The sequence below is a fragment of the Chamaea fasciata genome, unplaced genomic scaffold, assembly GCF_029207755.1.
Source record: "Chamaea fasciata isolate MVZ Bird 193981 ecotype frontalis unplaced genomic scaffold, bChaFas1.0.hap1 SCAF_16, whole genome shotgun sequence".
Classification (NCBI taxonomy): Eukaryota; Metazoa; Chordata; class Aves; order Passeriformes; family Sylviidae; genus Chamaea; species Chamaea fasciata.
Window position 1 is genome coordinate 14722003 of NW_027094101.1, and position 13918 is coordinate 14735920.

Below are 13918 nucleotides of genomic sequence, written 5' to 3' on the forward strand. Positions count from 1 at the left end.
CCTTCGTTAGGAATCTCTCCCCTTTTACGGATTCCTGCTTTGGACCATGTGCCTGAGAAATCTGGCTGTGTCCAGTCACTGTAATGGAGTGTAACCGGTCTGAAATACCCCCTCAGTCCGAGGGAATTCTGGTTCAAAGCTGGGATTAAAGCTGGGATCAGATCCCCAAAGAATCACTGTTGATTCAGCATTCCTTGGGAGGGAAAAGCGTTGCTGTGTAGCCAGATCTCCTGGAAATCAAAGCTGATTCCAGAGTGGAGAGACTTCCATGTGTCCTGAAGTGAAGAAACCAGTGATGGCTTTTTGACCCATAGACCATAACTCAACTTGATAAAGACAAATGTGATGCCCGGAAGAAAGCAAGTTTTTCTGGGAAAGGAGGATAAAACCCACGTGTTTTCCCAGGAAGATGAAAATAGGGAGCAGTGCTTTATTGGAGCTTTGGAGCAGTTCTTAGTATGCTCATCTATGGAGATGATGACTAAAGAGAAAACAGGGGCAGGTTCTGTTAAACAGCATTTCTCCTCTTCCATCTGCTGCCTCTGTTTCTCCATTGCAGGATTCCCTTTCTGGGCCGTGCTGTTTTCCTCCACATCTGGTGCTGGGAATGCTTTTGGGAGCTGGGCTGGCCTGTGGTTTGGGGAATGCGTAGGAGGAGGCTGGGCTGGGCTGGGCTGGGCTGAGCTGGGCCGGGCCGGGCTGGGCTGGGCTGGTGGTTCCACTTGGGTGTGGGGGGTGGTTTCTGTCCTGCCTCTTCTCCTGTCTCAGGTTTGGATGTTAGTCCAGAGTGAGGGATTGTCCAAGAAGGTGGACAGTCAGCCCAAGAAGGTGGGAAATGTGTCCTTCCTCCTGAGCAGGAGCACCTGGCCAGGGATCAGGAAATCCCTGCCCCAGCCTGGGTGAAGGAAAGTGGAGCCCAGCGCCCTGCAGAGCTGTCAGCTCGTTTCTCCCGAGGAATCCAGTCAATCCGGAGTTATTAACAAAGGGATAATTACTCACCTGGGACTTCTGCTCCTCCCTGCCCGGCGCTGTCACAGCCTGGGGGTTGGTGGCTGCACTGGGTGACCTGGCACCCCTGTGACATCCTGACAGGTCGATGTGGCAAAAGCTTTTTTTTCTCCAGAGCATTTCCTTGGGCAGGAGAGGCTGCATATGGTGTGGGTTTCCTGGGAAATCAGTGCTGGTGCTGAAGCAGCTGGGTGGGTGAGCAGCAGGTGGGATTTTCCAGTGGGCCTCCACATATGGGGAAAAACGAATTTTCCCAATTCTCCGGTGTTCTGGCTGAGCACAACTCACATTATCTCACTCCCATTCTGCCTGTCCCAGGCTGTGTCCCCTCCTGGGCTGCTCCATGTGTCCCTCCATGTCTTTCTCCGTCGTGATCCTCTTTTCCAAGCTCTTACAGTCCATACTGCTCCTGTAAATCACTGGGCAGTTTATTCCTCCTTAGAACAGGAAGGACTTCTGCTAACGAGGCAATAGGAATTTTTATTAATGTAGTTAATAATTATAGAGAGCTCCACAGAGATGATGTGACAGCTTCTAATAAAAACACCCCTGATGAGGAATTGGGCAATGGCTTGTTTGGACCTTGTTTCCATGTTTGGAATTGATGATCCTGGAGGTCTTCTCCAACCTGAGGCAATTCTGTTTGTCACCTCTCAGCCCCTCGGTGCCTTCCTGGAGCCCTCATGCTCTGGATTGGAAAGGTCCAATTCCTCCTCCCTGTGCTCCTTCCCCTGCAGGGGAGTGGTCAAGCACAAATACTGGCTGAAAAAAGGATCAACCCCCAATTTCACAGGACCCCCTTCCATGATTCTGTTTTATTTTGGGCGATGTTTCCTATACAGAAGCCAGTTGGAGAAAAGCACTTTAAAGAATGCCTCTTCCCTCTCCTTCAGTGACAAGTGGGGCATGGCTCTGTTTCCAAGGGATTTTCTGGCAATGTTGCAGTTAGGGGGAGAAACAGGGAAGGGGATTCAAACATGTACCTTCAGGAGCATTTTCCTGTTACTCTGCATATCTTTTAAGGGATTTTGGAGGACTGGGACTCCACACTGCTCTGCTATGGCCAAGCAGCAAGAGGGCACAGGGGCTGTTCGACCCTCCCTGTAACACACAGGACATTCTTGACCAGCACAATCATAATTCCCAAGAGATGGCTCAGAACTGTGGAACACTACGCTGGAGAGAATTCTTCCTGCAGGTGTAGTTTAGTGCCTCTCCTCTTACATATTTTCTCTCCCCAGTTTCCCCTAAACCCAGGCTGGGTTCTGGTCAGGACCTAGAGGGTAAGTTTGAGATCAGAGGCTTTATAAATAACTTTATAAGTCATTTTCATTGGTGATTTTGCAGCTCTGTTGTTGAGGTTGGAGCCTCCGCTGGAGCAGGGGGTGTCTGAAGTCACAGCCCAGACTCACAGCTCTCCTGTCCATCATGTCTTTTCCAAAGGCACGTGCATGGTTCTGATCCACTTCCCAGGGCTCAGTGACAGCTTTGGAGAGGCTTGGCATTAACTGCGGTCAGTTTTTGGTGTGGCTAGTGGAGGGCAGAAATGGCAAGTGAGACCTGACTGACAAATACTAATGCCTGCATGTTGATGGAAGTGCTGTGGGTGTTGAAAGTGTTTTCCTTTAATCCTTGTGGGTCTGGAAGCTGTGCCTGGACCCACACAGGCATTGCTCTGATAATGAAATTCAGCCATGCTTGGAGGTAAGAACATTGTGAGCATTTCCGAGGCCCAGGGTTGGAAGCTCTGAGCTGGGGAGGATTGAACTGGGTTTAACTCTTATCCTGATTTCTCCATGTGGGAGCTTTGAGCTCAAAGGCTGAAGCCTTCAGGATGGGATGGTGGCATCCAGTCAGTCCCAGCCTGCGGAGCTGCCTGGTTTCTGCCTGTGTTATTTGGGGTGTCACAGCCTCTGGTCCATTTGAGCTCCTGAGTCAAGGTTCTCTTTCATTTTATTCTGCTTGTGGGACAGTCTTATCTTAAAGGTGCCACTCGTCCTCTGTGAGCTCCTGGGTGTGGAGCATCTCAAGGAGTTTCTGCTTCAGGGTTCTCAAACCCTTGAGAGGGAGAGTGGGCCCTGGGTGCCCCCAAGGCTGTGTCAGCACTGATGTGCTCCTGGCAGCTGACTTGGGATGTTCTGCTGGTTCATAGTTCCATGAGCTCTTTCAAGAGGTTCTGCCTCAGTCTCTTCACAGAGCAGGGAGTTTAAGGACGTTGTGAGCTTTGCAGTGCTGGGTTAATGGTTGGGCTCGATGATCTTGGAGCTTTTCCAGCCTTAATGATTCTGTGATCTCTATCTAAAAAGTCCAGCTTAGTTTCCAGAAGTGTAGAGATTTGGAAGCAGAAGGAGTGAAGGAGCTGGAGGACATTAGGAGGTCTCCTCACCAGCAACAAGTGCTGTTTTGGAGGCTCAGTCTCTCCGTCAGAAAGTGGCTCTGAGCCACTTTCTTGTGGCCATGGCCAGCACCTCATTTTCCACACCTCCAGCGGTGAGCCTTGGTTCCTGGCTGGCACAAGCCTGCAGGAATCTGAGCTGGTCTCTGGCACACACTGAATAGACCACTCAGATTGTTGGGAATTAAAAATGAGATCCCATATTTTAAACTCAGCACAAATTCCAGGTGTAAGTGGTGCCCCCCTGGGCCATCTCCGGGGCAGAGGCAGCGATGCTCACCAGGCCTCTGAGATGAAGGGAAGGCAGCTGCATTTGTGCTTCCAAAGGGCTTGGATGCCTTGGAGTTAATTCCTTTCCTGATGGCTTTCCATGGTGTGTGTGGAGGAGGCTGCAGGGCCTGTGCTGTAGGAAGGGGATCAGAAGGAATGTGTGATGAGCCCCAGTGATGCTCAGGAAATGAGGGACTGCTGAAGAGCATTAGCCAGCGTTGTGTAAGCAACCTTAATTCTGCCACTGCCTCCCTGGGAGCCTGGGCTGCCGCTTGCTCTGTCCCCTGTGGCATTTTGGGTTGGGAAATGGTAGTTTTCAGTAAGTGCTCCTGCTCCCTTGGCCCATCTCCGGGGGAAGCTGAGCTACAGGGAAAGCTGAGAGCAGAAAGCTGCTCTTTTATGGGAGCATCAGATTATAAATGTACTCCTGGGCCACTTTGGGGAAGGAAAAGGTGTGGGATTGGTGCTGGCTTTATCCCACAGGGATCACACCACATGGGTGCTTAAGCACGAGACCCTGAGCTGCCTCTGGAAATACTGGATAATGGCTTCCCCTGTGCGAGATCCTCCTAAGATCCTGCAACTTTTAAATACTTGTCTGTGTGTCTCTTGTTTTCCAGCAGCATTCCCAGTCAGGGAGCTGGGTTTGTATCACTTGTTCTCCCTTAAGCCAACCAGAACTTCGTCCTGCTCATTTTTTGGGGTCTGTTTTATTCTGTGCCATTCAGGCAGGTTCCAAGCCTTATTCCCACCCTGAACAGTGCAGGTCTGTGAGCTCACATAATCCATCCTGTTGCAATCACTCGGAGTTGGAGGCTCTGTGGCTTGCAGCAGTGTGTACAGTGTGTTGGCAGATGACTTAAATGCTCCTGAAAGGCTGTTTTTCTAGGTCACTCCTATAGGAAGCCGATAAAACCGGCTCTGTGTGACCCATGTGTCACTGCTGTACCCACAGCCCTTCACTCAAGGTGCCTTTTCAGTGCAATCCTGCCTTCTAGAAGCAGTTTTTAGAATCTATTTCAGGAGCTTTATCCCAGAACTGCTGTTCCTGAGGGTTCCTGGGAAAGCCCAGGTGACTCAGGCCCACCTGAGAGCTCTGAAGTTCAACAAGACATGGGAAGATGTCTCATCCACCCCAATGGAGAGCCCATGGAATTATTTAGGTTGGGAAAGCCCTCTGAGATTATTGAGACCAACCATTCCTCCAGCACTGCCAAGGCCACCAGTGACCCATGTCCCCAAGTGCCACATCCGCACAGTGTTCAGTGGTGGCTTGCAGTGACAGGACAAGAGGAAACAGCCTCGAGTTGTGCCAGGAGAGGTTTAGGTTGGATATTGGGAATACTCCTTCGTGGAAAGGGTGCTCAGGCACTGGCACAGCTGCCTAGGGCAGTGATGGATTCACTATCCCTGCAGGGATTTAAAAGCTGTGTGGATGTGGCACCTGGGGACATAGATTAGTGGTGGCCTTGGCAGTGCTGGGAGAACAGTTGGGCTTGATGACCTTAGAGGGCTTTTGCAACCTGAATGAATCCATGATTCTGAGATGGTTTAGCAGTAAAGCTGCCTGGAAGGTCTCTCAGAGTCCGATTTTTACCTTTAAAGTTTTTGGATGTTTATGGATGTGACTGGACTGGCAGTGGGAGTGATGGATAGAGCTGGAAGTGCAGGAGAAGCTGATCATGGACACTTGGAGGACAAAAGGCAGTCCCTGATGCCACCCCCAGCCCTGGGCAAAAGCTTGACTTTGAGCAGAGTAGGGCACAGGTGACTCCAGGTGTTGTCACCACATCAGCTCTCAGTGAGGAGGAAGAAGGAAAGAGAAAGGGATGGGTGTAAGCAAGGAAAGGCTGCTTTGTGGTGTGAGGGGCAGGGAGAAGGGGTGTGAAGCAGGGCAGGGATCAGCTAGGACCTGACTTTGATGTCCAGTGGGGAGAGCAGAGGGAACATGAGGGTCTGAGCTCAGCCTGTGCCGTGGCTTGGGGCTGTTCAGTGCTGGGCTGGTGGCCCACGGCCATCCCTGGCTCTGTTCCTGGTATGGGGGGAGCGAGAGCAAAGCTGTCACCACGTGGCTCCCTCTGCACCTGGGGACAGTGCTCTCCACATGGGGAGTGCCATTCCACACCAAAGGTCTCCGACTTTTTGGCTCCCAGGGTTTTTTGGCTCTTTTGGCCAGGAATTTGCAAGCTTAATGCAGGCTGTTGTGCTGGCAGACTTGCAGGCAGGCTCTCCATGGCAACTCTCCCTATACACAAAGCACCATATGGCTTTTGGAGGGGGAGGGAATGAATCCAGCAGAAAAGTCAACCTTTGTTTGTGGTGCTGTTTGTCTTTGCTCTCTGGGACGCGTGGGGAGGTAGAAACGTGGAATGCTGGCTCCTGGGCATGGCTTGTGCTGGCCATGCCACCACGAGGGTGCAGGTGACCGACCTCTCAGATGGCCTTTCCTGGATTTTTGCACTGGAATTTGCTGTGAAAATAAACCCATCATACCCTCTTTGGGCTGGGCTCTCTGCACACAGATGGAGCAACAAGGGTCCCGTTCATCCCCATCATGTTCATTCCCTGAAGGGCTGGGAAGGCTCCAGAGCCCCTGGTTTGCGCAGGAGCTGGGGAGCAGGCACGTGATGGATGGCAGGAGCTGCCTGCGCCTGTGCTCTGCCCACGCTTTATACCCCTCATTCCAAAGGGAAGCCTTCACTTGCCTGCAAATCCTCCCTTTTCAAGCCCCTCCGGTAGGAATGAGGAGAAAAAATATCTGTGTCTGTGGAAGAGTAGGAAGTGTTTGTGTGTCTACTTGGAGGGGGAGGAAAAGAAATGATGTGGGAATAAGGAGAAGGGAGCAGCCTGTGCCTTTGGGATGTGGCTCCAGGGGCTGCTGTGGGGTGCCAGCAGGATCACTGGGATGGCCTGGAGCTGACCACTGTCAGTGTGTGCTGGTTGGCAGGAGAGGTGGCTGCCTGGCCCCTCTGGGTTCTGTGACACAAGTTGCCTTCCAGGAGCACTGTTTGGTTTTGGTTTTGCCCCCAGACATGGGCAAAGGCTCCTCTTTGTGGCACCCACTGTGGTGAGCAGGTCACTGTTCCCATCCCCTCCCTGCTGTCAGCCAGGAGGCTCAAATCCCAAAACAGCACCAGGGATAATTAATGGGTGCTAATTAATGATTAAATAATTAATCCTCCTGATTGTAGGCTCAGGGTCACGGGTGGAGCTGTGCAGGTGGGGACAGAGGGACATTTGAGGATAGGGACAATGCCATCTTCAGATTATAGAATCATTAAGGTTGGAAAAGACCTCCAAGGTCATCAAGTCCAAGATCCTCCCATGCTACCCCAATAGTCAGAGCAGAAGGTGGCCTTGCCCTGAGCAGGGTACCCAGGCAGCAGCATTTCCAGGTGAGTCCCAGGGCCCTGCTCTGGCTTAGCAGCTGGAAGCAGCACCACTGCCAGTGCCACAGTGGGACAGCAGTGGGATATTGAAGTCCTGAGCTGTGACCAAGAGCACCTTCCCCCTGCTGCAGCCCTCACCCTGGAGCACAGTGTTGGCTCTGGCACTGGAAAAGCAATTTGGGTCATTCCTGGAGTGGAATCATAGCCTGACCCCCAGGAGCCCCAGGCCCAGGTGAGGGGAGGGATCACTTCTCGGTGCCACGTGTTCAATTTCTCCCACCCCTCAGGCTGGTGGCCCCAGTATCTCCTGGGCGCCCACCTGTGTCTCCATTTAATGGGCAGCTGAGAGCCCTGGGTGTGGTGTTTTGGTGGGAGGTGTTGCTGCAGGCCTGAGTCCTTAATCAGAGATTCTCAGAATGCTTTGGGTTGGAAGACACTGTAAAGTTCATCTCATTCCATGGGCAGGGACACCTTCCACCATCCCAGGCTGCTCCAAGCCCTGTCCAGCCTGGCCTTGGACACTCCCAGGGATCCAGGGGCAGCCACAGCTTCTCTGGGCACCCTGTGCCAGGGCCTCCCCTCCCTCCCAGGGAACGATTCCTTCCCAATATCCCATCCAGCCTTGACCTCTGGCAGTGGGAAGCCATTCCCTGTGTCCTGTCCCTCCATCCCTTGTCCCCAGGCACCTCCAGCTCTCCTGGAGCCCCTTTAGGCCCTGGCAGGGGCTCTGAGCTCTCCCTGGAGCCTTCTCTTCTCCAGGCTGATCACCCCTGGTGCCTTGACCAAGCCCTAATCTCTTGACCTTTTACCAGATGTACCATACGACCACAGCGTGATGCCTTAATGAAAACTGGCCTTTCTTGGCACCTGGAGAGGGCCTGTTCCTCTGGGTGAGGCCGGCACCGTGCCACGTGGGCACCTGCAGCGGGACGAACGTTCCTCACGTGCCGCTCGGCCGGCTCGGGATGGGGCTCTGACGGGCACGGGAAGGTGACCCCTGTCCCTCCCCAAATCCTTGTGCATTCCCTGGGAGCACGGCCAGCTGCCTCCTCCTCCTCCTCCTCCTCCTCCCGGCCCGCTCCCTCGGCAGCCACGGCAGCTCCGAGGCGTGTGGGCTTGAGCCGGCTGTTTATTTTGGGACTGCAGCACCGCTCCCGATTCGGTGCTTCCAGCCCGGGATCTAGGCCGTGTGCCGGATCGGGCATTCGCTGCTGCTTGAGGGAGCACGGGGAATTCTCGCCGCCTCCCTCGCTGGACGGGCCGGGAGCCACGCTGCAGACGGAGCTTTGGGGCTGGGAGGAGAGGTTTATTTTGAAGATCTCTCGTGCTGTTTTTCCGCCGGCCCGTGCGGGTGCTCCTGATGCGCGTGGCCGCGGGAGGAGCCGGCGCCCAGGAGCTGCCGCCTGCCTTCCCCGTTCCCATGGCGCTGGGCTGTCACACACACGCCCCGCGCGTTCCCTGCCCACGGCGGCGTTAAACCGCCCGGGGGGAGGAAAGGAGGATGCGGGGAACGGAGATAGGGGAGAAGCCGGGAGAAGGAATGGAGGGCACGGAGGGGTAGGGGTGACTCCAGGAGCCGGCCCCGTTGGATCTGTGGCAGGGAGAAGCCACAGCCGTTGCCCTCCAGGCCTGGTGCGGGTGGGATGCCCGGGGGCAGAGGCCCCTGCTGAGGGCTGCAGGCAGCGGTGCGTGCGCGCGGGAGCTCCCGTCCCTCCGCCGTCGTGTCCCCCGAACCCACCCTTGGCTTGAGGGTGCGCGTTTCCCTCTCGCTGATCCCGGCTGTGTGTTTGTTTCCCCCTGCAGACCCTGACAGCCAGCTGTATGATATGGGATATACCCCCGAGGAGGAAGCCCCGGCCTGTCCCGATGAGTTTGATGACTTCGTCACGTTTGAGGCAAGTATGAGCTCTGGTCGTCTCCGTAGATGTTGGCTGCACGTGGAGTGGGAGCTGGGCACGGAGGCTCTGCCTGGGGAGGGGGGAGTTGGTGTGGCAGGGCTTGGGGGTGCTTAACATGTAAAGATAAATTCAGACTCTGGGTGACGGCCCCACAGAACTTGCACCAAGCGTTTGGTGCTGTTTAAGTTAAAATTGGTGTTGATAAAACAGAAGGAGCAGAGCATGGTGCCCTGGGTGGGAAGGGAGCCCTTTTCCGTGGTGAGGCACTGGTGACACAGGAAGGGGACCTGCTGCTCTTGGGTTTGTCTTCCTGCTGGAGTTTCTGGGCCTGGAAGACCCGAGCTTGGTTTGGAGATGTACCAGCCAGGAGCCTACCTGAGAGACACAGCAGCGCAGTGGGATGTTGACATTTGGTGCTGTTAGGCCAGGAAAAGGCAGAGCAGAGGACAAAAATCTACATTTTCTCTCTACTCTTGGGCTTGATGAAGGCAGTTTCTCTGATTTGGGTTGTTTTTCCTCTCATTAGAGCCTTGGTTCCCTCCTGCATTCCTTGCCACAGAAGCACGTGTCAGCAGTGATCCTGCTGTTCCCAGCTGGGAAGGAGAGACCTCTTGTCTGTGTCTGGGGGTTTTGGGCTTGGCCTTGGAAGGCTTCACCCATTCCTGCTCTGTGCCTATCAGCCTGGAAGGGCTGCAGGTGCCTTGGGAGCAAAGGGGTGGCTGGATCCCTGTCCCAAGTGGAGACTGAATCACTTCCCTTTGCTTTTTTTTTTCCAAACTTCCCTCGTCAGGGTTGTGACACCTGTGTCTTGGTAGCCTGGATGGTTTCGGGGTTGTCCTGTGCAGGACCAGGAGTTGGGCTCTGATCCATGTGGACCCCTTCCCACTCAGGATATTTATGATTCTGTGTGATTTTTACCACACTACTTGTTGCTGGCAGTGAGACTCCCAGCCTGCTTTGTATTTGCATGCAAATATATTTATTTATATCTGTGTGTGTTTTTGCTTGTTATAGTCTATAGTACATCATTTTGGCCTTGTGATTTTTTGATAAAAGGTTAATGATAGCCTGGGTGTTGGGCAGCTGGTCATAAAATCATGGAATGATTTGGGTTGAAGGGACCTTAAAGCCCATCCAGTGCCACCTCCTGCCATGGGTAGGACACCTTCCACTAGCCCACATCACTCCAAGCCCCGTCCAACCTGGCCTTGGACACTTCCAGGGATCCAGGGGCAGCCACAGCTTCTCCAGGCAAGGTTGAATAGTGGTTTATTTTTCCTTTTTGGAAGGTAGTTACAAGCCCCAGGAACAGCTGGGGAGAAGTGGGACAGGAGGGCAGGCAGGGAGATGGGTATCAATGGTTTTTATGTGGTGCAGGGTCACAAATGTGCTGTTTAATGCTGGACTGAGCAGTGTGGAGGCTGTGACAGGCAAAGGCTTTCACTTTTTGCACCTCAGACCTGTGTCAAGGGACCATCTTGCCTGACATTCCGAGCGGGGATGTTTTCCAAGGGCTAATTTAACATAGATGAGCTCTGTCAGCACTGGGAGCTATTCTGGGCAGCAATACCAACACGGCAGGTGTGTGCCCCACTGGGATGAGATACTTCTGCTGCTGGGCCAGCCTTTCCTTGAAAAGACAAGGTGACCCAGAGGAAAAAGGTGATGAGTCCTGAAACCTCCTTTTCCAAAAGACCTAAGTGGATTTTTATACTGAATTCAGTGTAGTCATCTAAAGGACAGCTCCACGTTTAACGTGCCAGGGAAGAATTATCCTTGTTGTCTTGGATACATGATTCGAAATAATTTCCAGCCTGCCAGGATTTCGTAGAGGTTCAGCAAACGAGAACATGCTCGAGAAATACCACTCAGCCTCGGGAGTGTAAAAATAAACTGGAGTCTTGGGGCGAGGGGGTTTTGTTCTCTTCTGGCTGAGCCGTGAGCTCCCAACGTGCCTTTTATCCCACACGTCCTGGAGTGCTGTGCCTTGGAAAGCTGGAGCTGGCCCAGGGAGGGAGAAGCCGTGACACAAAGCATCCTGCTGGGAGCAACGAAGGTGTGTTCCTCACAGGAGCACCAGGAAAAAAGCTGGAGAGGGCTTCAGCAGACCCTTCTTCCTTAGATACAGCAGGATATCAGCAAGGCAGAGAACAGAATAAACGGCCCTTCCCAATATCTGTATTCCGTCTTGCTTGGATTCTCCAGAAGAGATGAGCGGGGAAAGTCACCTTTCAAAGTGAAGACATCACCGTTCCTCAGAGTAAACTTGTCACTGCACCAAGCAGCAGTTTGGGCTCTGGGATATCCCCGTGTCAGCCCTGGGGAGATGCTGCGCTGGGGCACACAGCTGAACACACCCCAAAACACAACCGGGACTCTTCAGGGACTGGGTGAGCCCCTCTGGCTGTGGCAGGGCCGTGGGGTAAAGTGGCACAGCTGGGATTTCTCCTCTCCTGCCCCATCAGAGCTGGAGGAGTTGCTGCATTTGCAGAAGTGCTGGGAGCAGTTGTGGTTACTGGAGTGCAGCACTGGCTGTGGTCCCTCTTAAAGAGCCCGAAATCCCAGTGGCTGGAGTGCTCAGCTCTTCCACGTGCTGAGGTCTGAAGGGGAGCTCTTCTCCTCAATGTTTGTTGAACAAGTGTAAACAAGTGCTTTAAGCAGTCTCCGGGAAAATGTCTTCCCTTTGTAAAGAAGGTTGCTCTGCTTGATGACTCATGTCCTCTTCTGGTGACTGTCATCAGGAGAGCTCAGCATCCATGGAAAAACCCTGAGAGGCCAGAGCTGGGGACTTTGGCCCAGTATTTGCTCTCCGGAGAGAACCACCAACACCTGCTTCCTCCAGGAAAAGGTTTTTGCAGGGGTCAAGGTGTGAACTCAGGAATTTGTAATGTTTGATACTCCCCCAGTTCAGACACTGGTGTGACTTTGCTGTGGATCCTGTGGCACCATTCCTGGAGTGTCCAGCAGACCAGGCTGTCTGTCTGCTTCCAAAGAGGATTTCTGCTCCCATGGCTCCACTGAGATAGCAGCTCCTGCTGCCACGTGGCTTCTTGTGCCTCCAGCTGGCCTTGCAGGGGGTTCATCCCAACCCCTCCAGCTCTTCTGTCACACATTCAAGAGGAAGCTCATCCCTGTGCACGCAGCTGGGAGCAGGGAGAGCATCACCTGCCTGGGATCACCTCCCAGTGTGTTCCTCCTGCCCAGGGTGGAAGCGTGGTTGTTGCTGGGTGAGAAACCACTAAAAATTAATGACAGCCTTCCTGCTTTGTTAAAGTCACGTTGAAGGGAGCTTGGAGCTTTTCCATCTGGACACCTGAGCCCTGTTTTTCCCCAGGCTGGGCTGGCACAGCTTGGCTGCTGACTGCTTGGAAGGTGGGAGTTCTCCTTTCCTCCCTTGCGAGCTCCTGTGGAGCTCATGACTCAGTGCTGAGGCACAGGACTCGTTTGGAATGCTCTGGGGGACATGGAGGGGAATTTGGAGTTAGTTTTCTTGGGGTCGTGGAATCATTAAGGCTGGAAAAGACCTCCAAGCTCAACCATCTGCCCAGGACCAGAGGGATACCCACTGTGCCTTGCCCTAGGGTGAGGGCTCTGCTCCTCTGCTCTGCTCCTGGGGCAGGTGAGCCCCCTTGGGCAATGCAGAGCGGGAAGGATGACTCTTGAAAAAGGAAAACAAGGCACGAAAATGCTGGAATTAGGCTGGGATGGGCATGGAGATTTATAACTTTAGGTGGGCTGGGGGAGAGGCAGAGCCAGTGCTCTGTAAAGGCTGCCTGGGAGCACCATAAGTGCCCCAAATAGGGATTTTTAGCTCTGAGAAGTCGTGTTTTGGGCCAGCGAGGTCAGAGGAAGGCTCTGGTTGAACTCTGCAGGACGGGGCAGCCGTAAATCCTGCGGATGCTGTGCCTTGTGCAGGGCTGTTGCCATCTGCTGGGCAGCTGCCGTGGCTCCTCTTGGAAGCAGCCAGGAAAACACATTCTGCACAGCCACGAGAGGGGAGTTTGGCTTTCCCTGGAAGCCTTCACCTGCCCAGGCACATCCCCTCTGGCTATTGGTCTAGCAGGGAGTTGTACAGTGCAGGAGTGGATCTGGGGAGGAAAATGGGAGTTGGGCAGGTCCCAAGTTTTGTGCATTTTGGGAATAGGAGCTACTGCTGGCTCTCCCTGCCTGCCTTCCTACAGATGCAGCTGGGAGAACTCCAGCTCACAGTACTCCGTGACATCCTGTGCGACAGTGAGCAGCAGCTTTAAGGCCAGCACATCAACTCTGTGAAACGTGAACTCTGTTAAAGCCGGGATTTCTTTCCATGTTGAGCAATTGAATTTAAGGCTTCTTCGAGGGCAAACATCAGAGCGAGGCCATTGAAATACGCTGGGTTGCTGGGTTTCTCCAGCCTCTCTGAGCTTCTGCAGAGGTGGCCGGGGCCTTGCAGGGCCCCAGCTGTACGTTGTACCCCAGAAGCTGTTGTGGGAGCACATGGGGGCCGGAGCTCGGCTGTGCGGGAGCCGTTCCCAGAGGCACCGCTGTCAGTCCTCCTGCCTTGTGCATTGCAGGAAGCCCACGTGGGGTGCTTGTAGGAGGCTGCTGCAGGCTCCTTGTGTCCCCTCCTAGTAGCCCTGTGGATCTTCTGAGCCCTCCTTTGCTAGTACAGAATTTCCAGGAAGATCCTTGCCTTCCCGAAGGCAGAGCTGAGCACAGAGTATTTGGGGGCCCTGCTTTGCAATCTGTGCCATTTTAGGTGAGGTTTTTTCCTCCTCTGCCTCTCCACACCGCTGTTACCACAGGGTGCATGTCTGGCAGAGGCCAGCCTGGCTGAAAAGATGGGGTTTGAGCTTTGTAACCTCCTCTGAGCTGTCCAAGGGGCTCAAAGCACCAGGACAGACCTGAGTTCAGCTGTTCCCTGGCTGTCCTGACCCAGGTGTGAAGGTCTGGTGGTTGGAATGGGGACATGGAGGTGA

General features: G+C 53.9%; 1 protein-coding gene across 3 annotated transcripts in view; it reads left to right on the plus strand.

Moving 5' to 3' along the window:
- Positions 1-13918, plus strand: part of RAB11FIP3 (RAB11 family interacting protein 3) — a 73860-nt gene that overhangs the window by 26845 nt on the left and 33097 nt on the right. For 2 of the 3 annotated variants that reach the window (XM_066198081.1, XM_066198083.1), the window contains exon 3: positions 8866-8957. In XM_066198081.1, the coding sequence (XP_066054178.1) occupies positions 8866-8957 (92 nt within the window). Of the gene's footprint in view, positions 1-8684; positions 8748-8865; positions 8958-13918 lie in introns of those variants that run through there. The other variant, XM_066198087.1, reaches the window with a different exon arrangement.